We start from the raw sequence: 26915 nt of genomic DNA, 5'->3' as shown, positions 1-26915 counted from the left end.
ACATTTTATTTACTGCCCATCAATACTACTAGTAACAAATGATAAGTTAATTAATAAGCTCCAAATACAGCAAAACAAAGCAATGCGTTTGATACTAAAATGCCCTTATAGAACATCAAAAATTATTATGCTTCCTATGTTAAATTGGCTTAGTATTAAGCAATTAATCTGTTATTACTCTTTGAAGTTTATACATTACATAACACAGGGAATGTTACCAAATTATCTGAGTGATAGGATACAGTACAATTATGATATCCATAACTATGGAACTAGGAGTAGCAGAAATTTAAGACTGCCCAAAGTAAGAACCGGGTTCGCAAAAAAGACCTTAGAATACGTAGGCTATAAAATGTATAATGAACTACCAGCAGAGATAAAAGACTGTGAAAACGTTGTTAAGTTTAAAGAAAAACTATTTCTATATTGTAAAAATTTAAATATTTAATACTAGTTAAACAATAAATTTACTCATTTCTTTTTAATGAAATAGCCTTAAGAAACAATTATGAATTTTGTAAATTGTACTATACAATGAATTAGGGTTTTTTGGCCGTAATAAATAAAATAGTAATAATAATAATAATAATAATAATAACTTGCTGCAAACTAAGACGAATTTGTCTTTCATGCGGTGCTTCCAATTCGCGCGACAAAGCATGGCGTTCCCCATCAATATGTCGGCGCGCATCACTTTTGGAAGGAGTTTCCATAGACCTGATAAATGCTATACGTTCTTTATTTGCCGAAAGCCTCGTTTTATAATTTTCACTCGATTCTTGTGATCGCATTAGTCTTAACCTCTTAGCAGCTTTAGTGCGTTTAGATAAATTTGAACGCTTTTTGGGCATAGTGTTTCTAAAAATAATGCATTGAAAATTAAATGGGCACATAACAAATAACCTTTCCGACATTTGGCATTAGAGCATTTACGAAAATTTTATTTAGCATCGCAGTACACACGAAAACTTTGCGCCACCTGCGAATAGATAAATTGAATTGCACCAAAAGGTTTGAGTCCCTGATTAACGCGTGTAAAAGGTTTAAGAGTCCCTGATTAACGCGTGTAAAAGGTTTAAAATCTTAGCTAAAGTATTTCATATTGTAGGTAAATTTATAGATTTTGGAGCAAATACATGTTGACCGATAACTCAGTCATCGATTAACTTATCGAAATATCACAAAATTCAAATGAAACCTGTGACCTTCCTCTATTGTTTGATGCCCATTTTGTACGCATATTTAGAGGATTTAGGTAACCTCATTTTAACCGATTATCGTAATATGGCAGCGTGAAATATTTTTTATTGGTACGCCACTGTATCTATTCGTGAATTTGATTTTTAATTTATATGAAATTGAAAAAAAAACTTTGCAAAGGCATTCTTTGATATTTGTTTGGAAACTAAGTGCATTTTCTTCGTTTTTCAAAAAAAAAAAAAATCCTTAAAAGTAGCTTAATTAGAGCTTAAACAACTATATCTTTTTTGTTTCTCACGCGATTTTAATGAAATAAAGATTCCCTTCTGGATTACAGGCTATCCATCTGTGAAAGTCTCATAAAAATCCATTCGTTAGTTTCCGAGATTATCGATATCATACAGACAAACAGACAAACAGAAAAAAGTGGTGCCGATGGATTCTACGACATTCCAAACGTCAAGTACACTCATTTTTTTTTTAGAAATCTTGGATGTACAGACACGATTTTCTAGAGATTTATTATAGTATAGATAATCATATCAACAATCAAGTGCTATTATTTATATTTCTAATTGTTCATTCTTATGTTGAAGAATGTGTATGTAAATATGCATACAAAAGTCCTTGTATGCATAGCGGAATCATAAAGGTCATGGCCGCAAATCAGTTGATTGGTACTTTTTTATACGATTTGACTCTTCATCTTCCGGCGCAGTATGATTTCGACATTAGTCCGTCGAAATACAAAAACAAAGTACATGCAATTTGTCTTTATGTATGTCGCCCTGCTACCACCTTGTATGGCTCCGGCATGCTTGCTCAGAATTTTGCTGATCATCCCCATGAATCAGGAAAGGTGCCCGCCCATTTTTCCCGAAACAGCTGATTTTACCAGGCGGTCAGAAAAAGGGAACAATATATTTTCTCAAATAATATTACCACAAATTCCCCATCCTCAACTAATTTTCGAATATCGAATTTCCATATAGTCATCTTCCTCATCTGCAGACAATTCATATTACCGTCTTCCTCATTTGCATACAATTTTATTTATTTCAATTTCTCTCTTCCTCTTATTTACGAAATCATAGAAATTATGGTTATGCTGCGCGAACAACTTTTATAAATTCTGAGTTCAACGACTACCGCGTCGACTCCATGATATTTATTTATCTTTAATTTTTTCAATAAAAATTTTCTTTTTCAAAGCCACAGAGGAAGGCAGAAAATTTGAAAAAGAGCGCGATTCACCAGGCCATCAGAAAAATATGTAGGGTTACTGGAGTACAAATTGCATTTCGCATCTCTAATTAATGCTGAAAAGGAAAAAGTGCTATACAAACCAAAAGATAATCGAGCTATCTTCTTTGTACAATATATAAATATGTATCGAAGTTAGAAATTACCGTTAGTTATATGTATGTCCCACGCATTCACTCGCCACTCACTACACTGTAACTTATGCATATAACTTTGCTGTTAGGCTATCAAGCGTTATCAGCTAATGTGGTACAGCTGTAAAGACTACTGAATTTTCTTAGGTTTTTCTGGGTTCAAATCCCGCTCAAGATAATTTTTCTTTATTTTATTTTTTTAGTTGAAATTACAAAAATGCTGATAATGCCCCAAAATAGCAAAATTTTGCCGATAAGCGCATTTTCTCACAATATCAAAGCAAGATTTTTTGCAAGAATATAATAAATGTGCTAAAACCATTTGACAAAATCAAAAGCTAACCAAATTCAAACAATTGTTGAAATTCTTTCAATTGTTAGAAATTGTTCTCAAAGATAAAAAGGGCATTTCAAGACCATCGAAAGCTGGCATGGTAATAGGCGACCATATAAATTAGCAAATGTCGCTAAAAATATGCAAACATTTTTCCTAACTTCCATACCCGCCTTCGCCTCATCAACAAGCACAAAAGTCAAACCATAGACAAATCTTAAATTTTTATTTTGTGTCGATTCTTATTACCAACACATTCAAACTTTTCGTCTGGCCTTGTACATATAGGCCAAAACTACTACAACCTAAGAGAAAAACTTCCATTCCCGCCTACACCTTTGCCAAAAGCAAACTTATAGAATTTATTTTTTCAAAGACATTGTGAGAAATCCAATCTTCTTTCCTTCTTCTTGGGTCATCAAGAAGAATCATTAGGCAAGAAACATTTTTATATTACCAGGCAATCATAAAAATCGGGGCGTGTGTCAAATGTATGAAAATAGTGTTTTGCGTTCATACGCACACATGCCATTCCTTTTACGCATGAGGTTATACCACACAAAACTTCATATTTCTATTTCTTTTCTGATATTTTGAAGTTTCGAATGCGGAGAAAAAAATCTTCTTTTTCTTCACCGCCTTCACCTGACCAACAAACAAAATAGCAAAAGCGAAATATTTTTGAGGTCGTTTGCACTTGCAAGCGCAATGTATTTGAAATTATGCATGGTCAGTTGATAAGGTCAGAATAAGGTAATCAAAGATTTTAAACGCAAAATAGTGAAAAAGGTAAAAAATTGCAAAAAAACGGCGGAATTTTTTATGAACTTGACACTTGCACTTTGTTAGGGTAGAATTAAAAGGGCTATAAAACTGTATACTTGAAATATTATTTCAAATTACAGAAACAAATCCACACTTAATAGAATAATTAACCAAACTTTAGTTTTTCATACCTTTATATTTTTATTTTATTTTCATATGTTTAAATTAAAAATAATTTAAACAAGCCTAAAACGAAAAAAAGGAACAAATTATTGAAAAACCTAAAACGAAAAGAGAAAATTAGATACAAAACAATTAAAAAAGGTATGTAATAATTATTATTTAAAAACCTTAAAGGAAAACAAGAATAAATAATAAAAAAGCTGAAGAGAAACAAAAAGAATTATTAAAAATCTGAAAAGAAAAAAAGGAAAAATTTATTAAAAATATTTAACCAGTTTAATCAAAATTGGTATAACTAGACATGATTTACGAATTCGCCAAACTCTTAATGGCGAATTCTCTCAGGATATAATCAATTATAAGAGAAGCAAAAGAGCATATTCTCTGATTGTTTTACCTGGTTTACAAAAACGACTAATATAATCGATTTTGAAAACCTAGGCTCGTGTGTCAAAAATTTATTTTAAGAGATTTTTTGAAGGTAAACACGATTTTCGAGTTCGCCTACCACTTAATAGCATATCTATCCTCTTTGCTTGTACGACATTTTTCATAATTTATTGGTACTAGAAGAGTGTGTGCACACTCAGCAAAGGCTGCATTCATTTGAATGCTTATTCTGTGTTGAAAAATTTTTGTGTTTCATTCAATTACTTCATTCTTTCTTCGAAGAGTTCAAGAGTGCATTCTTTTTTTCCGACTACTGAATGAAGAATGGGTTGACTTTTAAGCCACATTCCTTACCAAGGAATGAAAGAATGAAGAAAGAGCATTCTTAAATCAATGATTTAAAATTTCAAACGATTGCACGCTTTGCCTATCAGTCATCCGCTTTTTGCAATTCTCCCCGAAAAAATTTATTTTGTGCGATCATAGTCGACCTTTCGTAGGCAAACCAACATCCCTTATAAATAACCATTTCTTCAAATCACCCTACAACTTGCAGTAAGTGTTTCATACACCATTACGTTTCTGTAAATTTCTAACATTCGGCAGGTAAATTTTCCTTATATGCGTGGCCATTTTAACTGATTCCATGTTAACACCGAGATTTTTGCATTTTGCATAACTGAATTATAGCGCGAATAATTTACAATAATCTTCGGCACAATATTCATTAATTTTTTTTTCACTTTCGGTCTTTTTTGAATACGCTTTTTGAAGAGTTTGTCATAGAGAAAAAAAGAATTTTAAAGCGCTGGGTTGGTATTAGTGACTAAGGAAAACGTGATTCCTAAGGTGCGCGTAGTGGTGAGCACAAAGAAACTGGTGTATTGGGTGAAGAGTAATCTGGAGTTCAAGAAAACGTTAAGAATTAAAATATTTTATTAAAGAAACGGAAGGGAAATTTAAATAAATAGTGAAACAAGTGTGCGGCTCCCTCACTTGTGTGCTTGTGGGTGTGAGTGCTTGAGCATAGCTGATTAACGTGGTCGGGGCGAAAGTGTGTCGCTAGAAAAAAAGGAAAAGGACGTTTGTCGTCGTCATCAAACGAATATATACATACATACGAATTTTCCGATAATTTTTCAATTGCCAAAACTTATTTATTTAAACAAATAGAAATACTATAAAAATCAAATATGGCTCAAGAAAATACGGAAATGTCAACAAAATTTTCAACGCTCAATGTGAACGCTGTTGAATTTGTACCCAGTTTTGGTTACAGTAGTGTTGCCGCAAGTGCGGTAGCAGCAGTGGCAGCTGTAGCAAATACAGCAGGTACCACTAGTACCACAGCCGCACCAAATGCTGTTGTCCCTATGGATGCGTCATCGCTGCCAGCGTCAGGTAGTGCCACTCCCGCCACAACACCCGACTCTGCGGAATCAGCTGGTTCAACAAATGCATTAAATGCAACTACCGCAGCTGCTGCATTGCAAGCGGTACCGCCTGGAACAGGAAATGGAACTCCGGCTGATTCACCTATGCAAACATCGCCTGTAACCACACCTTTGGGAGCAGCACTCATTGATAACATTGATATGCCGGAAAAAAATTCAGGTAACAGTTAAGTTTTATATCATATATTTATTTTTAATTTATCGGACGTAGGTATTCTAATATAGGGCGCAATTTCGAAGTTATTAATACCTCCGGGCTTCCCAATTCAATACTTATCGAAACGTATACTCGATTTACAAATACCTCCAGCAATCAGCGAGAAAATATTTTGTAAAACAAAAAATGCATTGTTGTTACGATCTAGGTGTGCGATATATATTTCGGTAATAGTCTAGTTGAGGGGTCGACTGATAATACGCTGCCAAAAATATCGAGAGAGGTGTCAAAAGACGCGTATTAATCTCGAGAACAATAATCCGATGGCGGAAAAGAAAAAGTTTATCCATGTCGGGAGATATTTGCAGTTGAAGTTGGCGATTTGCATGTGGTTGTTGTTGTGTTTGTACCCACAAAAAAATTTGTGCATCACCGTGGCGGTAGCCACGGTTATACCACACACCCGGACTTGGCATGGCGTAGCCCAGGGTTATTTTTTATAAGCGCGGCCGAAGGCCGCCAACTCAGAAAGGTGTTCTGCGCAAAAATACTATGGATCCCACCCCCGGTTTCGGAGGTACCCGTGGGTCTTTTTTCGGTTTTTCGTTAATATCTTTTGAACGAGTTAATATTTTTATTTTCCGCCTTCGGATTATTAATACTGATGTCAAGACGCGTCCTTTGACACCTCTCTCGATATTTTTGGTAGCGTATTAGCAGTCGACCCCTCAACTAGACTATTACCTATATTTCTTACCAGAATTGTGTTTACATAATTGGTAACGATTTTCGGTTACATTATACTGCGATAACAAATTTACCGTTAACGTTCAGAATAAACATTTCGAAATGCTTTTCATCAGAAAGCAAAATAAATATAAAAAAAATTCAACAGAAAGAGCCTTGGAGTTTCACGCGTTTTGACTTTTCCAACACTATTGTAAAATTTGCAGGCAGATGTACAATTCTTCAACGAATGTTGGAAGACCCTACAGGACGAAAAACCACAGACCCCAATATTCAAAGAACCGAAAATTATTTGTTTAACTATCGAACTTTTAGTAGAAGATTTTAGTACCGAAGCGTAGCGGATACATATCCGGCAAAGGATAAATCTCAACAGCCAAAGCCACCAGTAGTTATTTATTTATTTATTAGTCTACGAATTTAACAATTAATCAGACTAAATATAGTATGGATTACAGATAAATTACAGGAGCATACAAATGGAACAAAATTATATTTTAAAATATGTATATACATTATTAAATTAGTTGTCGGGAGGGACTGTGATGGCGAGCACCGGGAATGGATATTAGTGCTGTTGAAATGGACATGATTTCGAGCAGCTGATCTATATATACATACGCCCACTAGTTAGGGCTGCGTTGTCTGCGAGGTTGGAAATACGTGATTTCAAGCCACCCACTCGAGCAACAGGAATTGATTACTAGTGCTATCGGAATGGACATGATTTCGAATAGCTGATGTATATTTAACACACAATAAGTAGGGCAGCGATGTGTGGGAGGTTGAAAAGGACGTGATTCCAAGCCTCCCACCCAAAAATACGGAGGTGGCGATAAGAGTGGGAAGTTGGAAAGGACGTGATTTCAACCCACCCACCCAAATCATTGCGTATTTATGAGGTTCGTGCATTTCAAAATTCGATCTGCATCAAGTTGCCAAGTACCCAGTTCTACTGTCTGGAGAGAATATACCTGATTCGAAAAAAATTATCCAGATAGAAAAGTTGGGCAGAAAGGTTCTGATTTGGCAAGCTATTTGTGAATCTGGGCAAAAATCTGCGTCGTTCTTTACGAATTTGTTCTTTTTGTTGTTGTAGCGATAAGGACACTCCCCAAGTGTTTTGGGCCCCAAATGTTTTGGGGTTTGGTTTCATGAGGGCTTGGGGTCGCCAAAGTAGTTACTGATCCTTGAGCGTACATGGCAACCCAAACAGACACAGAGGAACCTTATACATCAGGTCAAATACATTAGTTTAGATTAGATTATTAATTCGTAAATTTGAAAATATTACAGTTTTTTATCTTATAGCTAAGGTTTTACAATATTCATATAATTTTGTTTTAAATACTGTTATTTGGTTGCAACCTTTTATATCCATAGGCAGATCATTATAACTTTTCAGACCCTTGTAGAAAATGTTCTGTTGATCAATTTCAGTTCTAAAAAACGGCAATTTGAAATTATATTTGCTCCTCGTATTTATGTTGTGAGTTTGCTCAACTAATGCTATATTTTTATTTAAATACTCAGGTACATTTCCATGATTGATATTAAATATGAATTTCATGGAGTGGAAAAAAATCTTTTGTTTCACACTTAACCAGTCTAAAGTCTTCAACATGTCAGCCGTTCGTGTATCTCTAGGTTTCTGAAGAATAAATCTCATGCATCTATTTTGAAGCTTTTGGAGCTTGTCTACTTCTTTATCCGATATTATGAATAGAATGGACGGGCAGTACACGAAGTGCGGTTCTATAACTGATATATATAAGATTATTTTGTACTTTTTCTGAATGAATTTAGTTGTTCTCTGCATCACTCCTATTTTATTAGCAACTTTCTTAATTGTATAATTTATATGATCTTCAAATTTGAGTTTATTATCGATTATTATTCCTAAGTATTTTATACTGTTAACTCTTTGTATGATTTCATCATTTATTTTTAGCCCGGCTATATACTCCTCATTGATATTCATCCTTGTTATTATCATATATTTAGTTTTATTTATGTTTAGTTTCAGTCTATTACCACACAACCATTTATACAAGTTATTTAGTTAATGTTGCATTTTGGCGAGTGCAGTATTAATATTATTTTCACTTATCATAATTAATGCATCATCCGCAAAAAGTCTAATTTCACAACCTTCGATAGCACTGACTATGTCATTTATCTATATAAGAAATAATATAGGTGCCAATACTGAGCCTTGAGGTAACCCTATGGGTACCTCTAATTCATCCGACGTCACAGCATTTATAACTGTTTTCTGCTTTCTCTGCTTCAAATAGTTGCTGAACCATTTATGTTCAATATCAGTTATGCCAATCCGCTGCATTTTTTTTTATTAATATCTCTCTATCCACCGTTTCAAAAGCTCTTTTGAGGTCAAGGAAAACTGAAACCACTACTTTTTTGTTGTTTAGCTCTTCTTTCCAATCAGATATCACCAAGTTCAGCGCTGTCTCACAGGAGTGTTTTTTCCTAAATCCTGACTGTTGGTAGACTAGTATATTATATATACATATATCGCTCGCAATCAAATCGGGAAAGTGTTATGTATTTATGTAGGGTTCAGTAATTATAACATCTCGGTACTCTGTTACCCAACTTTATTATCGATAAATCTATATCATATCTTGTAGTCACATTATATAATTCTTACAATAAAGACTTATAGAACATAATAGTGGTGTCAAAACTGGGCACTATGAGCGTCGACAACCAGCAACTAACCAAAATTATGAATGCGCTTACGGCAGCCATTCGTGGAGCGGTGGAACAAGCTTCCCAACAGGCTGGAGCAGCTGCTGCAACAAATTTTTCATTCCAACGAGTACCGCCATTTGCAATGACTGGCTTCAAAAGCGGCGAAGGGCAACAGTACACGAGTATTTCACTCGTTTTGAGTGGGCACTGCAATTAAGTAAAACTCCAACGACGAAGTACCCACACTATGCCCGAGTACACATGGGCACGGAACTGAATACAGCACTTCGCATTTTAATAAGTCCAAAGCAACCTCAAGAATTACAATACAACGAAATTAAAGAGGTACCAATTACAACAACATGCCGCGTTCCTAGATAGGATGCTTACAGAGCAAATGCTTTTCGGTATAGAGTCACGCAGTATCTGTGACGAAATTATCACAAAACAGCCGAAAAATTTCTCAGAGGTGTATGACATTGCATATTCAAAAGAACTGACCCAACGAGCCACGGGTATGGTAAACGCGACTGAAGGACTGGAAATAGAACCGACACACAAAGTGGGACGGACGTCTATTAAAAAGAAGCCTAACAAGAATACAAACTCGTCACTAACCGAGACTTGCTTTGGATGTGGAGATCAACACTTACGCAAAGAATGCAAATTCAAAAATGCCAAATGCTTTACATGCGGAAAAACGGGCCACATAAGCAAAGTATGGCGGTCGAGTGGTAAACAGATATCTGAACTCGAAGAGACAAATTAATGTGAACCAGTACAAATTTTACGTCAAGAGGGTAGCGTTAATGCTATGAATACCTTCGGTAGAAAAATGATTACAATGCTAATTGACGGAAAGCAAATACAGTTGGCATTAGATACGGGTGCTCCATGCAGCATAATAACCACGAAATAATTCCGCAAGTTGAAGCTGACAGCAAAGTTGAAGCCAACGGACCGCCAGTTTTCAAGTTACACGGGACATAAAGTAAATTGCATTGGACGTGCAGTTGTCAACGTAACATACGGGAAACCCCACACGCAAACTAAATATATATGTTGTTGAGGGTAATTACGAGACGTTGTGTGGACGAGAGTGGATTTCACATTTCATACATGAAATCAATTTCACTGAAATGTTCGCTTCAGATACAGCAACAAACCCTACAGACATACCATTTCAAAAAAATAGTTCAATAAGAACAGTTTCAGTGCAAACAACTAACCTCGCTGGAAATGAGAGACAACGCTTGCAACAGATTTTGAGACATTGGGAGGCCGCCTTTTGTTCGGTAGCAGGAACTTTTTAGGGCCCTGCAGCAAAGGTACACCTTAAACCAGATGCTAATCCCGTATTTGCACGAGCGAGAGAAGTTCCATTCGCATTACGAGATGCATATGCTAAGGAAATTGACGCAAAAATCGCTGCAGGTTTCTACGAACGGGTCGAGTATTCTGAGAAGGCATCTACTACACATGTAGTTACAAAGAAAAATGAATACGTATAACTGGGAATTACAAGCCCACTGTCAATCCGCAGATGAGTATCCAATGCCCAAAGCAGAAGACATTTTTACCCAAATGAAAGCCGCCACAGTATTTGCACATTTGGATGTGATCGACGCATACCCACACCTACGAATTGATCAAGAGTTTGCCCATGTACTAATACTGAACACTACAACGCACGGGCTCATTCGTCCAACACGTGCAGTTTATGGTGCTGCTAACATACCTGCAATTTGGCAGCGCACGATTGAAACGACATTACAAGATATACCAAACGTTAGACATTTTTTCGGCGATATCATCATATACGCCAAAAATATCAATGAACTACTAACAACGTTGGATCGGACGTTAGAGAAACTCACAAAACTCGGGTTCAAATTAAATAAATCCAAATGTGTATTTGCTGCATCTGCAATCGAGTTTTTAGGGCACAGGATCGATGCCCAAGGCATACACAAATCAACCAAGCATATCGACGCTACCCTACATGCACCGAGACCCACAACAATGGAGCAACTACAACTATTCCTAGGTAAGGCAACATACTATTCTAATTTTATACCGAATTTAGCAACACTAGAAAGACCATTACGTGATATTATCAAAAAAGGTAAGTTTTATTGGCCTCGGGCCGCCGAATCGGCGTATAAGAGTATAAAGCAAATTTTGGTTTCACCACAAGTGCTAATGCCGTGACCCAGCACTCCCACTAGTATTAACAACGGATGCGAGTAAAACAAGCTTAGGTGCTGTGTTGTCGCACCGCGTAGACAACTAGACGGAACGACCAATTGCATACGCGAGTCGTACCATGAGTCAAACAAAACAACGCTACTCCCAAATTGACAAAGAAGCACTTGCAATTGTATGGGCCGTGCAAAAGTTTTTCAAATACTTACATACGAGACATTTTACATTGATAACAGACAATAAACCGCTGGCTCAGATATTACATCCAACGAAATCCCTGCCGGTATTATGTATATCCCGAATGGCAAACTACGCTGATTTCCTGAGCAACTTTAACATCGATGTCTCTATAAAAAAAAATCTAAGGAAAATGGTAACCCAGATTTCCTCTCCCGCTTACCGGGTTCAACAAATAAGGTAAAGCAACACAGCACGGTATGTGGTGATGAATTCGATAATTTTATGATACGGCAGATTAGCCAACTACCAGTTACCGCTCCACTTATCGCCCAAGAAACCCGTAGGGATCAAAGTTTGGGAAAAATACTTCAAATACTAGGAAAGGTCAATGCCTCACCAGAGCGGGGTACAAAGCCCCAGAATACCAGTACCAAGTATCATTTGGCTGTCTTACATTCGAGCATCGGGTCCTTATTCCTATGAAACTTCGAAAGTTATTACTTCAAGAATTAAACAAGGCACACCTGGGTGTTGTTAAAATGAAAAGCATCGCACGTTCTTTTATATACTGGCCAGGTAACGATAAAGACATCGAGAATTCGGATAAATCATGCAAATGTTGCGCAAAAAATGCGAATAAACCACCGAAGATCGCCAACCATCATTGAGAGTACCCAAAAGGCCCACGGGAACGAATTCACATCGACTACGCAGGACCTGTCGAAGGTATGATGCTGCTCATTATCACCGACGCTTACTCCAAGTGGCTCGAAGCCAAGACTACCAAAATAATGACCTCAACCGCTACAATTGCCCTGCTGGATGACGTATTTGCTGCGTATGGGGTCCCGGAAGTACTAGTTTCTGACAACGGAACGAATTTCAAGTCTGCGGAGTTCAAAGAATTCTTAAGCCAAGTAGGCGTCAAATACCATAAAACTATGGCCCCTTATCACCCAGCCACAAACGGTCAAGCGGAACGTAATGTGCAAACGGTGAAAAATGCCTTAAAAGCGATGGGGACCACAACGAGAACGTTAAAACAAAATATAAATGAGTTCTTACGACAATACAAAAATGCTCCACACAGTACAACAGGCGAATCCCCAGCAAAACTGTTCTTAGGGCGACGACTACGCATGCGCCTAGATTTGAATCGACTCAAAAACGTAAACGAGCGAGTGTCGGCAAAACAGTTCATCCAACAAGAAGACGGTTGTCGCGAATTCGCAACTGGCGATTCGGTGTATTTCCTTTCGGGAAATCCGCAGCAGAACAAGTGGCTGCGCGGTATGGTAATAAGGCGTATGGGTGATCTGCACTACGAGATCTTATTTAACAACAAGTACTACAAGAGGCATGTAAACCAAATACGGGCTGCCGACGCACCAAGAACTACATGCAAAGCACCAACAGCGAAGGAAACTACATGCAAGGCAACAACGGCTACACGAGAGAGGAAATGAGTGAAAGAACGGAGCCAAGCCACACTCCGGGGAGCGAAGATAGTAAACCACATACAGCTATTCTGAGCATAGAGAGTACGAACACAGAAAATGATATCCGCGAAGTAAGTAGAGCTTACCTAAAAGAAGAGATGCTAAAAATGTTTAGGGTTTAACCACAATGCCAGCACATGTACAAAAAAACAAAGGTGCGGCCGATGCTTGGGTGAACATAGATATGAGGAATGTAATGAAGAAGTAACTAACCCTGTCTGTGGCAATTGTGTGGACGCTAATAGAGATCTCTGCTTTAAGCTAGACACTGGGCACAGCATATATAGTAAAGAATGTCTGCTTTACCAAAGAAAACTTGCGATAGAAAAGCAGCGGGTAGGTTACTAGCAATCAAACCAAATGATACAAAATGGAAGGCAAAATAAAAACCTAAAAGTGATTTATTTAAACGTAAACAGTTTGGTGAACAATAAACTTGAAATTGAAAGAATGGTGGAAGAACTTGACCCAAAAATTATACTGTGCTCTGAAACAAGTGTAACAGATGAAATCAGTGATGCAGAAATAAGCTTGATATCGTTTACAACAATAAGATGTGACTCTCACAGCAAACACACAGGAGGCGTAGCGATGTACATTAGTAACTCAGTAAAATTTAGAATAGTATATAATAAAGCAATTGATGGTAATATATGGTGTATCATTGTCCAGTTAAAAAACGTGGAAGTAAAGTGGCAAATAGGAGTACTATACCACTCGCCAAGTACTAGTGACTCAGATTTTGTTAACTATCTCGAAACAATAGTAGCGGAAATATGTGACACAACGTATAACATATAGTCTGAGGCTAAATGAGCTGTTTAACACATTTTCCATGCACCAAAAAATTAACTTTAACACGCGTATAGCAGAAGGCTCTGAGACCAAATTCGATTTACTATACTCAAACGAGGAGCCTACCATGTGTAAAAGGCTTCATACTTATAAAATATCAGACCACGAGACAATTATGTTCAGTATTAATATCAAAACTGAGATCCCAAATAGAACGCTGGCTAGAATAACATCATGGGAAAAATATAGTAGTGAGAACATATTAGCACTACTAAAAACGTTAATTTTTCAGAAATACTGAGTCAAAATCTGAATGACATGGTCACATACTTAGACTTTTGCTTATTAAATTGTATGCAACAGTTAACCTGCGTTAAAGAAATAAATATTAAAATAAAAAACAGGTGGTACGATTATGAACTGAAAAATTTAAATAAAAGGAAACTGTTGGCTTACAATGCTTCAATAAGTAACGGAGACTGGTCTGAATACGCAAGCATCAAAAAAGAATCCAAGAAAATGATGAAAATAAAAAAAATTAAATATATGGAGCATAAAATTACAACAAACAGTGTTGACAGCAAGTTAATGTGGAAGTACTTGAAACAAACTATATGCTACCAAGATATGAAAGATAATATAACGGTGATACAGCACGAAGGTCAGCGGATTGATGATAAAAACCGTATATCTGAGGTGTTAAATATATTCTTTGTGGAAAGTATAGTGCAAATAAATGAAAGCATTGAGATAATTGAGAACAACGACTATAATCACTTTAACACTAACACTTCTTTTAAATTTGCTGAAGTAAATACAGAAAATATAAAGGAAATTGTGAAAAGCTTTAGCCAAAACTGGCAAAAAACTGTTAACGGAGGGAGTTATTAAAAACACTATGCCTTACTTAGGTTATTTCTACTCACAAGTCGTCAACGAGAGTTTAAAAATAGGAGAAGTACCGGAAGAATGGAAAATAGCAACAGTAGTACCTGGGAAAAAAGTAAAGAACACCGTTAAACCTGAAGAACTTAGACCAATAAATACCTTGCCAAATACTGAAAAAATTTTAGAAAAAGTGGTGAAAAATCAACTAATTGAATATATTGAAAGAAACAATATTTTGATTAAAGAGCAATCAGGTTTTCGTGACAAACACTCTTGTGAAACAGCTCTTACATGGGTTATTTCTCAGTGGAAAGAAAATATGCGAAGAAAAAAGACTATATTAGTGGTATTCATTGACTTTAAAAGAGCGTTTGAAACTATTGATCGGAACCTGATGGTAACGAAATTGAAACGAATCGGAATTGAAGGTATTGAGTTGAAGTGGTTCGAAGGTTCCTAAGAACTGCAAAATAAAACTGTTTGCAGATGATGCTCTGTTGACAATAAGTGAAGAAAATATAAGCGTGGCCTTTGAAAAAATGCAGGACTTGAATTCTCTCTACATTTGGTTGTGTAAAAACAAGTTAATGGTAAATGTGGAAAAAACAAATTGCATGGTTATATCCACATCAAATAAACTAAATTTAGAACCACATACTTTAGATATAAAAAACGAAACCATTAGGGAGGTAAAGAAAAGCAAATATCTCGGCGTCATAATTGACAATAAATTAAAATTCTGTGATAATGTTGACTACGTAGTGAGTAAAATCTCAAAGAAAATTGGATTTATGAAAAGAACATGTAAATATTTAAAAAGGAAATATAAAATATTGGTATATAAATCCATCATAAAACCCCATTTTATATATTGTGCCAGTGTATTGTTTATCACATCGGACTCACAAATAAACAAGTTGCCATAAATGCAAAATAGAGCAATGAGACATATACTCAACGCGCGGTACGACACAGGTATTTCATCAATGCTGAACACTCTTAAATGGCTGAACGTAAAGCAACTAATCTCCTTTCGCACAATGAAATATATATACAAAATTAAGACAGGAGCACTTCCGGACTACCTGAGAGAGAACTTAAGCTACAGCAGTGATACACACACCTATCCTACGAGAGATAGACACAATTTCACATTACCACGTTGCCACACAGAAAATGCAAAGCTAGATCTGTACTATAAAGGCTTGAAAATGTTTAATGAGTTACCTGTAGATATTAAAACGTGCTATAATTTGAAGAAATTTAAAAACCTATTATATAATTATTGTATGAAATATATTTAATACGAATTATATAAATCAAAAGGATTATAGGCCATATGGCTGTCAATAAATAATTAAATAAATAAAATAAATCTATATCATATCTTGTAGTCACATTATATCTTACAATAAAGACTTATAGAGCATAACAGAAATAGTCCCTGAAAATATTGTCCCAGACAAACAGTTGGAGTGTTCATGAGAATCACGTCTATTCCTACAAAATAATAAAACAAAAATATATTATAATTATGTTTACATAAAAGCTGGTACAGGGAGGATTGGAAACACGTCCTTTCCAACCGTCCGATAAGAGTAGCTCTTTCTGCTGAGCTGCTAGCTTTTTGGTTGACCGAAATTTAATGCATTCCGACAGCATAAATAATAAAACTGTGTAATCATACGTCTTGGAGTAGGGCAGGATTGAGAACACGTTCCTTCCAACCTCCAAATGAGATGACTCCAAGACTCGCCCGTTGGGACCACCAGTTTCAGTGCTGATCGGAATCTCATGCATTCCGACACCCCAAATTACAGAAATCTCGTTATTATTAAAATGTACTTATAATTTGTAATAATCTAAGTTTCAGGCTTAAGACGCCGTAATAATAAATAAATAATAATAGTAGAAATTTACGCGAAAGAGTGTATGAGCATTTCGCAGAACTTTTTGTACCAGTGGGAAGAAGTATTCCGAGCTGGAGTATGTCATCCTGGCAAATTATACTCGTATACTCATTAAGTACGTTTAAAGTACTACTTAAATCATTCTTAAGGAGTGTACAACGTACATACATCCGATCCCTTTGTACATTCTATTTTTTTTGTCATATTTAGTCTGAATAATTGAGAAGACTAATAAATTAATAAAAAAATTCCATCCATATCTAAAAAAAAAAAAAATTAAGGGTACACTTATTGCGTTTTGGTTTGGAACTCGTCAATTAGACAATGATGTTGGATATCAACTTGAGAACTATATACTTCGGTCCTATTAAGGTGGCAGACACACTATAGCAAACAACAATATTATATATTAAATAATTTATACCTCATTTATTGGCAATTTAATACCGCAAAAAAAAATTTAAAGCTGCGTCCGGTTCCGAGAAACGGGAGTGTCTGCTAGCTTAAGACTCAAGCCAGCAGACACTTCGTGAAAACACGACCTACGACTTCCGAAGGACTTGGATAATTGATATTACATTTATTGGCAATTTAATACCTCAAAAAAAAAATTTAAAGCTGCGTCCGGTTCCGAGAAACGGGAGTGTCTGCTAGCTTAAGACTCAAGCCAGCAGACACTTCGTGAAAACACGACCTACAACTTCCGAACGACTTGGATAATTGATATTACATTTATTGGCAATTTATTACCGCAAAAAAAAATTTAAAGCTGCGTCCGGCTCCGAGAAACGGGAGTGTCTGCTAGCTTAAGACTCAAGCCAGCAGATACTTCGTGAAAACACGACCTACAGCTTCCGAACGACTTGGATAATTGATATTACATTCATTGGCAATTTAATACCGCAAAAAAATGTAAAGCTGCGTCCGGTTCCGAGAAACGGGAGTGTCTGCTAGCTTAAGACTCAAGCCAGCAGACATTCCCGTTTCCCGGAACCGGACGCAGCTTAAAATTTTTTTTGTGGTATTAAATTGCCAATAAATGTAATATCAATTATCCAAGTCGTTCGGAAGCTGTAGGTCGTGTTTTCACGAAGTGTCTGCTGGCTTGAGTCTTAAGCTAGCAGACACTCCCGTTTCTCGGAACCGGACGCAGCTTAAAATTTTTTTTGTGGTATTAAATTGCCAATAAATGTAATATCAATTATCCAAGTCGTTCGGAAGCTGTAGGTCGTGTTTTCACGAAGTGTCTGCTGGCTTGAGTCTTAAGCTAGCAGACATTCCCGTTTCTCGGAACCGGACGCAGCTTTAAATTTTGTTTTGCGGTATTAAATTGCCAATAAATGTAATATCAATTATCCAAGTCGTTCGGAAGTCGTAGGTCGTGTTTTCACGAAGTGTCTGCTGGCTTGAGTCTTAAGCTAGCAGACATTCCCGTTTCCCGGAACCGGACGCAGCTTAAAATTTTTTTTGCGGTACTAAATTGCCAATAAATGTAATATCAATTATCCAAGTCGTTCGGAAGTCGTAGGTCGTGTTTTCACGAAGTGTCTGCTGGCTTGAGTCTTAAACTAGCAGACACTCCCGTTTCTCGGATCCGGACGCAGCTTTAAATTTTTTTTGCGGTATTAAATTGCCAATAAATGTAATATCAATTATCCAAGTCGTTCGGAAGTCGTAGGTTGTGTTTTCACGAAGTGTCTGCTGGCTTGAGTCTTAAGCTAGCAGACACTCCCGTTTCTCGGAACCGGACGCAGCTTTAAATTTTTTTTGCGGTATTAAATTGCCAATAAATGTAATATCAATTATCCAAGTCGTTCGGAAGTCGTAGGTCGTGTTTTCACGAAGTGTCTGCTGGCTTGAGTCTTAAGCTAGCAGACACTCCCGTTTCTCGGAACCGGACGCAGCTTAACATTTTTTTTTGCGGTATTAAATTGCCAATAAATGTAATATCAATTATACAAGTCGTTCGGAAGTCGTAGGTCGTGTTTTCACGAAGTGTCTGCTGGCTTGAGTCTTAAACTAGCAGACACTCCCGTTTCTCGGATCCGGACGCAGCTTTAAATTTTTTTTGCGGTATTAAATTGCCAATAAATGTAATATCAATTATCCAAGTCGTTCGGAAGTCGTAGGTTGTGTTTTCACGAAGTGTCTGCTGGCTTGAGTCTTAAGCTAGCAGACACTCCCGTTTCTCGGAACCGGACGCAGCTTTACATTTTTTTTTGCGGTATTAAATTGCCAATAAATGTAATATCAATTATCCAAGTCGTTCGGAAGTCGTATGTCGTGTTTTCACGAAGTGTCTGCTGGCTTGAGTCTTAAACTAGCAGACACTCCCGTTTCTCGGAACCGGACGCAGCTTTAAATTTTTTTTGCGGTATTAAATTGCCAATAAATGTAATATCAATTATCCAAGTCGTTCGGAAGTCGTAGGTCGTGTTTTCACGAAGTGTCTGCTGGCTTGAGTCTTAAGCTAGCAGACACTCCCGTTTCTCGGAACCGGACGCAGCTTAACATTTTTTTTTGCGGTATTAAATTGCCAATAAATGTAATATCAATTATACAAGTCGTTCGGAAGTCGTAGGTCGTGTTTTCACGAAGTGTCTGCTGGCTTGAGTCTTAAACTAGCAGACACTCCCGTTTCTCGGATCCGGACGCAGCTTTAAATTTTTTTTGCGGTATTAAATTGCCAATAAATGTAATATCAATTATCCAAGTCGTTCGGAAGTCGTAGGTTGTGTTTTCACGAAGTGTCTGCTGGCTTGAGTCTTAAGCTAGCAGACACTCCCGTTTCTCGGAACCGGACGCAGCTTTACATTTTTTTTTGCGGTATTAAATTGCCAATAAATGTAATATCAATTATCTAAGTCGTTCGGAAGTCGTAGGTCGTGTTTTCACGAAGTGTCTGCTGGCTTGAGTCTTAAGCTAGCAGACACTCCCGTTTCTCGGAACCGGACGCAGCTTTAAATTTTTTTTGCGGTACTAAATTGCCAATAAATGTAATATCAATTATCCAAGTCGTTCGGAAGTCGTAGGTCGTGTTTTCACGAAGTGTCTGCTGGCTTGAGTCTTAAGCTAGCAGACACTCCCGTTTCTCGGAACCGGACGCAGCTTTAAATTTTTTTTGCGGTATTAAATTGCCAATAAATGTAATATCAATTATCCAAGTCGTTCGGAAGTCGTAGGTCGTGTTTTCACGAAGTGTCTGCTGGCTTGAGTCTTAAGCTAGCAGACACTCCCGTTTCTCGGAACCGGACGCAGCTTTAAATTTTTTTTGGGGTAGTAAATTGCCAATAAATGTAATATCAATTATCCAAGTCGTTCGGAAGTTGTAGGTCGTGTTTTCACGAAGTGTCTGCTGGCTTGAGTCTTAAGCTAGCAGACACTCCCGTTTCTCGGAACCGGACGCAGCTTTAAATTTTTTTTTGCGGTATTAAATTGCCAATAAATGTAATATCAATTATCCAAGTCCTTCGGAAGTCGTAGGTCGTGTTTTCACGAAGTGTCTGCTGGCTTGAGTCTTAAGCTAGCAGACACTCCCGTTTCTCGGAACCGGACGCAGCTTTAAATTTTTTTTGCTGTATTAAATTGCCAATGAATGTAATATCAATTATCCAAGTCGTTCGGAAGTCGTAGATCGTGTTTTCACGAAGTGTCTGCTGGCTTGAGTCTTAAGCTAGCAGACACTCCCGTTTCTCGGAACCGGACGCAGCTTTAAATTTTTTTTGCGGTATTAAATTGCCAATAAATGTAATATCAATTATCCAAGTCGTTCGGAAGTCGTAGGTCGTGTTTTCACGAAGTGTCTGCTGGCTTGAGTCTTAAGCTAGCAGACACTCCCGTTTCTCGGAACCGGACGCAGCTTTACATTTTTTTTGCGGTATTAAATTGCCAATAAATGTAATATCAATTATACAAGTCGTTCGGAAGTCGTAGGTCGTGTTTTCACGAAGTGTCTGCTGGCTTGAGTCTTAAGCTAGCAGACACTCCCGTTTCTCGGAACCGGACGCAGCTTTAAATTTTTTTTGCGGTATTAAATTGCCAATAAATGTAATATCAATTATCCAAGTCGTTCGGAAGTCGTAGGTCGTGTTTTCACGAAGTGTCTGCTGGCTTGAGTCTTAAACTAGCAGACACTCCCGTTTCTCGGAACCGGACGCAGCTTTAAATTTTGTTTTGCGGTATTAAATTGCCAATAAATGTAATATCAATTATCCAAGTCGTTCGGAAGTCGTAGGTCGTGTTTTCACGAAGTGTCTGCTGGCTTGAGTCTTAAGCTAGCAGACATTCCCGTTTCCCGGAACCGGACGCAGCTTAAAATTTTTTTTGCTGTACTAAATTGCCAATAAATGTAATATCAATTATCCAAGTCGTTCGGAAGTCGTAGGTCGTGTTTTCACGAAGTGTCTGCTGGCTTGAGTCTTAAGCTAGCAGACACTCCCGTTTCTCGGAACCGGACGCAGCTTTAAATTTTTTTTTGCGGTATTAAATTGCCAATAAATGTAATATCAATTATCCAAGTCGTTCGGAAGCTGTAGGTCGTGTTTTCACGAAGTGTCTGCTGGCTTGAGTCTTAAGCTAGCAGACACTCCCGTTTCTCGGAACCGGACGCAGCTTTAAATTTTGTTTTGCGGTATTAAATTGCCAATAAATGTAATATCAATTATCCAAGTCGTTCGGAAGTCGTAGGTCGTGTTTTCACGAAGTGTCTGCTGGCTTGAGTCTTAAGCTAGCAGACATTCCCGTTTCCCGGAACCGGACGCAGCTTAAAATTTTTTTTTCGGTACTAAATTGCCAATAAATGTAATATCAATTATCCAAGTCGTTCGGAAGCTGTAGGTCGTGTTTTCACGAAGTGTCTGCTGGCTTGAGTCTTAAGCTAGCAGACACTCCCGTTTCTCGGAACTGGACGCAGCTTTACATTTTTTTTTGCGGTATTAAATTGCCAATAAATGTAATATCAATTATCCAAGTCGGTCGGAAGTCGTATGTCGTGTTTTCACGAAGTGTCTGCTGGCTTGAGTCTTAAACTAGCAGAAACTCCCGTTTCTCGGAACCGGACGCAGCTTTAAATTTTTTTTTGCGGCATTAAATTGCCAATAAATGTAATATCAATTATCCAAGTCGTTCGGAAGTCGTAGGTCGTGTTTTCACGAAGTGTCTGCTGGCTTGAGTCTTAAGCTAGCAGACACTCCCGTTTCTCGGAACCGGACGCAGCTTTACATTTTTTTTTGCGGTATTAAATTGGCAACAAATGTAATATCAATTATCCAAGTCGTTCGGAAGTCGTAGGTCGTGTTTTCACGAAGTGTCTGCTGGCTTGAGTCTTAAACTAGCAGACACTCCCGTTTCTCGGAACCGGACGCAGCTTAAAATTTTTTTTGTGGTATTAAATTGCCAATAAATGTAATATCAATTATCCAAGTCGTTCGGAAGTCGTAGGTCGTGTTTTCACGAAGTGTCTGCTGGCTTGAGTCTTAAGCTAGCAGACACTCGCGTTTCTCGGAACCGGACGCAGCTTTACATTTTTTTTGCGGTATTAAATTGCCAATAAATGTAATATCAATTATCCAAGTCGTTCGGAAGTCGTATGTCGTGTTTTCACGAAGTGTCTGCTGACTTGAGTCTTAAACTAGCAGACACTCCCGTTTCTCGGAACCGGACGCAGCTTCAAATTTTTTGTGCGGTATTAAATTGCCAATAAATGTAATATCAATTATCCAAGTCGTTCGGAAGTCGTAGGTCGTGTTTTCACGAAGTGTCTGCTGGCTTGAGTCTTAAGCTAGCAGACACTCCCGTTTCTCGGAACCGGACGCAGCTTGAAAATTTTTTTGCGGTATTAAATTGCCAATAAATGAGGTATAAATTATTTAATATATAATATTGTTGTTTGCTATAGTGTGTCTGCCACCGTAATAGGACCATATACTTCTCGTAGGTTAGTGAATAATTTTTTTGGTTTTTATTGGGTATAATGTTTTGTTTTGGTCTTTTCTCTAAGTGTCACCTTAAGTACTGTAAAACCAGCCATCGTGGATCAGTTATCAAATAGCACGTCAATACCTTTAACGGCGTCTTGGTCTGAATTATTTTTAAGAAGGAATGGCTGGTGTGCTTTCTTTGAGCCAGCCAAAATCGCCTAGGCGGCTAAACGTCAATTAAATGACATGCATATATGTGGTCATGATGTAATGATGTCAGAATGGTACGCACTCCACTCCAACCAATAAAATTGTAATAAACAGCTGCCAAGCTCAGCGCTGCATACCTATGACTCTTCGTGTTGGCGTTAACCACAGAGCAGAAACCACATTTTAGCAATATGAACAAGAGCGAGTAGTTTTTCCGTTATCTTCTTGTTGTTGGGCGGTGTATGTTTGAAATTACACTGGATGTAAGCAGTTTTTGCTACCACCAACGAGTTTTAGGCGTCTTTGTTAATTTTAATTTTATTAGTTGCTTGGAAAGAATGTCGAATTTAAATGCTGCTAAAAAACCTTCACTTTTAACATAACGACTGATAATATTTCACAAAATATTCAATACAATACAATACAAAAAAGTGCATTGCTTAAATAATAAGCTAAGCAAATGTGTATGTATGTATGTCAGCTACAGATTTTTCATCTATTTTTAATTTTGCACAAAAAATGTTGAGATAGTGTATTTCGATTTTCATTCATTCATATACTCGCACTTGCACTTGCTGATTATGTATGTCTTTTGCATTCTGATCTCTCTACATTATTTTGCTCTTTCTTTTATTTATTTTCACTACTTACTATCTGCAATTTCTTGCCATGCTAACTTTCAGTTTCTTAGTTTATTTAGTTTGCGCCAAACGTACAAAGAAAGCAAATGAGTAGAGAGGTGCATTCACAACTCTTTAGGGAAAAAGAAAGCCTTCTCTTTTGCCAATTTTAATACATTTTTGAATATTTTCCAGTTATATCGAAATTTTACTTGTTGCTACATTATACCAATTCTTTTCTATGTTTTCTTGCCAAATTCGTTATTGTGCGTTATTGCAGTTGTAACCGCTTCTAACCTGTTCAAATTCGGTTTCTTTCCTAGATCTTAACAACTTCAAGTTGTGAGTAATTGTAGGTAGTGACTGAGTGAGTGAGCGTTTAGTTGCATGTGGCTCGTTACCGCATTGTAGCTGCTTTTACAGTTGGTTTAAGAATTTTTTTTATTTTAATTCTGTAGTGTTTTTTTATAAAATTTATTTGAAATATTACTTTAGCAAGTTGAAATTAAAATGACATCTTTAGTTCTAATCTCTCATAGTAAAATAATGCCACGTAAAGCAAGAAAAAGTGAGAATAATCTGTTTAATTTTTTCTAGATCTACACTGCTAGAGTTGGTTGCTTAAAAACGAAGCAAAACAATAAAGAAATAAAAAATTAACACATACGCAAAAATATCAAATGAAAGGAAAATTATATAAAACAAAAGCAACAACGAAAACAAGTAAGGAAGGCTAAGTTCGGATGTAACCGAACATTACATACTCAGCTGAGAACTTTGGAGACAAAATAAGGGAAAATCACCATGTAGGAAAATAAACCAAGGGTAACCCTGGAATGTGTTTGTATGACATTGGTATCAAATGGAAAGAGATATCGCCATAAAGGTGGACCAGGGGTGATTCTATAATGTGTTTATACGATATGGGTATCAAATTAAAGGTATTAATGAGGGTTTTAAAAGGTAGTGGTGGTAGTTGTATATGTGAAGGCGTTTTCGAGATTTCAACCAAAATGTGGACCAGGGTGACCGAGAACATCATCTGTCGGGTACCGCTAATTTATTTATATATGTAATACCACGAACAGTATTCCTGCCAAGATTCCAAGAGCTTTTGATTTCGCCTTGCAGATCTTTTTCATTTTCTTCTACTTAATATGGTAGGTGTCACACCCATTTTACAAAGTTTTTTCTAAAGTTATATTTTGCGTCAATAAACCAATCCAATTACCATGTTTCATCCCTTTTTTCGTATTTGGTATAGAATTATGGCATTTTTTTCATTTTTCGTAATTTTCGATATAGAAAAAGTGGGCGTGGTCATAGTCGGATTTCGGCCATTTTTTATACCAATATTAAGTGAGTTCAGATAAGTACGTGAACTAAGTTTAATAAAGATATATCGATTTTTGCTCAAGATATCAATGTAAATTTTTGTTCGACTTACGGCATTAAAAGTATTCTAGACAAATTAAATGAAAAAGGGTGGAGCCACGCCCCTTTTGTAATTTTCTTTTTTTATTGTATTTTCTTGCACCATATCATTACTTGAGTTGAATGTTGCCATAATTTCCTTATATACTGAAAAGATATTAAATTTTTTGGTAAAATTTGACTAGAAAATTTGTTTTTTAAAAAGCACACATATAGTAATAGGAGTAACGTCCCTGCCAAATTTCATCATGATATCTTCAACGACTGCCAAATTACAGCTTGCAAAACCTTTAAATTACATCCTTGTAAAAGTGGGTGTGCCACTAATTTTCTATTCTGCGTCATAAGGTCAACCCACCTACCAAGTTTCATCGCTTTATCCGTCTTTGGTAATGAATTATCGCACTTTTTCTGTTTTTCGAAATTTTCGATATCGAACAAGTGGGCGTGGTTATAGTCCCATTTCGTTCATTTTAAATAGCGATCTGGTATGAGTGCCCAGGAACCTACATACCAAATTTCATCCAGGTAAATCAAAATTACTCAAGTTATCGTGTTAACGGACAGACGGACGGACGGACATGGCTAAATGAATTTCTTTTTTCGCCCAGATCATTTTGATATGTAGAAGTCTATATCGATTAGTTTATGCCGTTACGGATTACCGTTGTGCGAACAAAATTAACATACTCTGTGAGCTCCGCTCAGCTGAGTATAAAAATACGAAACAAATGTTTTTTTAACATATTAATAAAAAGATGGCACAATAAAAAAAAAACTGAAATATAAAATAAATTATTAAAAAAAAGGATTTAAAGGGAAATTCATTCATTGGGGTGGTCTTAAGTAAAATACAACGTATGGAGAGTTTTCAAATTCTTATAAAAAATTATCGTTAAAGTTGAACCTCAAATTGTATGAACCTCACCTTATGATTTGAATACAAAAAATCGAGTTAAGCACCTCTAAAATTTCTATACCCACCCTAATGAACGTATGTGGCCGCCGTGGTGTGGAAGCTCGGCTTTAAATCTTTTCAGGATCCGGTTTATAAACAACTGATTGTTTCCAAAAAATAGTCGAAACTCAAAAATATCCGGTTGTAAGTGATCATTTCCAAAAATTTAGTTCGATTAGTTTTAAAAAATTGTTTGGCTATAAAATTTTTTGTTTTAGAAAGTGTAACCAGTCTAAAAAAATACCCGGTAAATAGGTCATGATAAAAAATTTGGCGCTCCATACCTGCGGAGAATTAATGCAGAGCTTATTTTAACGGATCTACAAGGTAACCCATTTGAAAACCAAGAACTATCTAACGAACTAATTTAAAAAAGTTTACCGATTTAAAAAGATAACCCATTTAAAAAATCTTACCGGTCTAAAAGCCTATTTGAAAAAGTAAGCGGTTTCTAAAAAGTATCCAATTCCAGAAAAGAACCGGTTTGGAAAAAGTATCCAGTATAAGAAAGAAAGCGGTACATAGATCCGGTGTCAAAAATAACCGGAACCGAAAAAATATCCTGTTCCATAAACGTATCGAGGTCGGAAAAAGTCTTCCCGTTTCAAAAGTAACTGGTTCCGAAAAATTATCCTGTTCCATAAACGTATCGAGAGCGGAAGAAGTCTTCCGTTTTCTAAAATAACTGGATGCGAAAAAGTACCTAAACGTATCGAGGTCGAAAAAATTCTTGCGGTTTCAAAAAGTAACCGATTCTGAAAAAATACTGGGTTTAAAAAAAACGGTTCCTAAAAAGTATCGGGTGTCAAAAAGTAACAGGTTCCGAAAAGGTATTCTGTTTCATAAAGTAACCACCGGTTCCTCGAAAGCATGCGGCTTTGAAAAGTAACCGGTTCCGAAACGGTATTCGGTTCCAAAAAGTAACCGGAACTGAAAAGGTATTCGGTTTCAAGAAG

At 36.8% G+C, this 26915-nt stretch overlaps 1 protein-coding gene and 1 long non-coding RNA gene across 4 annotated transcripts in view; one reads left to right on the top strand and one right to left on the bottom strand.

Annotated features, from left to right (window-relative positions):
• Positions 1 to 4854: 4854 nt before the first annotated feature.
• Positions 4855 to 26915, top strand: part of eRF3 (eukaryotic translation release factor 3) — a 34715-nt gene continuing 12654 nt past the window's right edge. Inside the window, exons 1-2 of one of the 3 annotated variants that reach the window (XM_067767895.1) lie at positions 23951 to 24105; positions 24165 to 24290. In XM_067767895.1, the coding sequence (XP_067623996.1) occupies positions 24248 to 24290 (43 nt within the window). In that variant the 5' untranslated portion in view covers positions 23951 to 24105; positions 24165 to 24247. Of the gene's footprint in view, positions 5884 to 23950; positions 24136 to 24164; positions 24291 to 26915 lie in introns of those variants that run through there. The other 2 variants (XM_067767893.1, XM_067767894.1) reach the window with 2 other exon arrangements.
• On the bottom strand, positions 16192 to 23421 carry LOC137240921 (uncharacterized). The gene is made up of 2 exons (XR_010949861.1): positions 23085 to 23421; positions 16192 to 16409 (listed from the first exon to the last, which is right to left on the bottom strand). It is a non-coding gene; the product is annotated as an uncharacterized lncRNA (long non-coding RNA).

Source organism: Eurosta solidaginis, chromosome 2 (assembly GCF_040869045.1).
Source record: "Eurosta solidaginis isolate ZX-2024a chromosome 2, ASM4086904v1, whole genome shotgun sequence".
NCBI lineage: Eukaryota > Metazoa > Arthropoda > Insecta > Diptera > Tephritidae > Eurosta > Eurosta solidaginis.
This window is presented reverse-complemented; position numbering and strand designations above follow the sequence as displayed.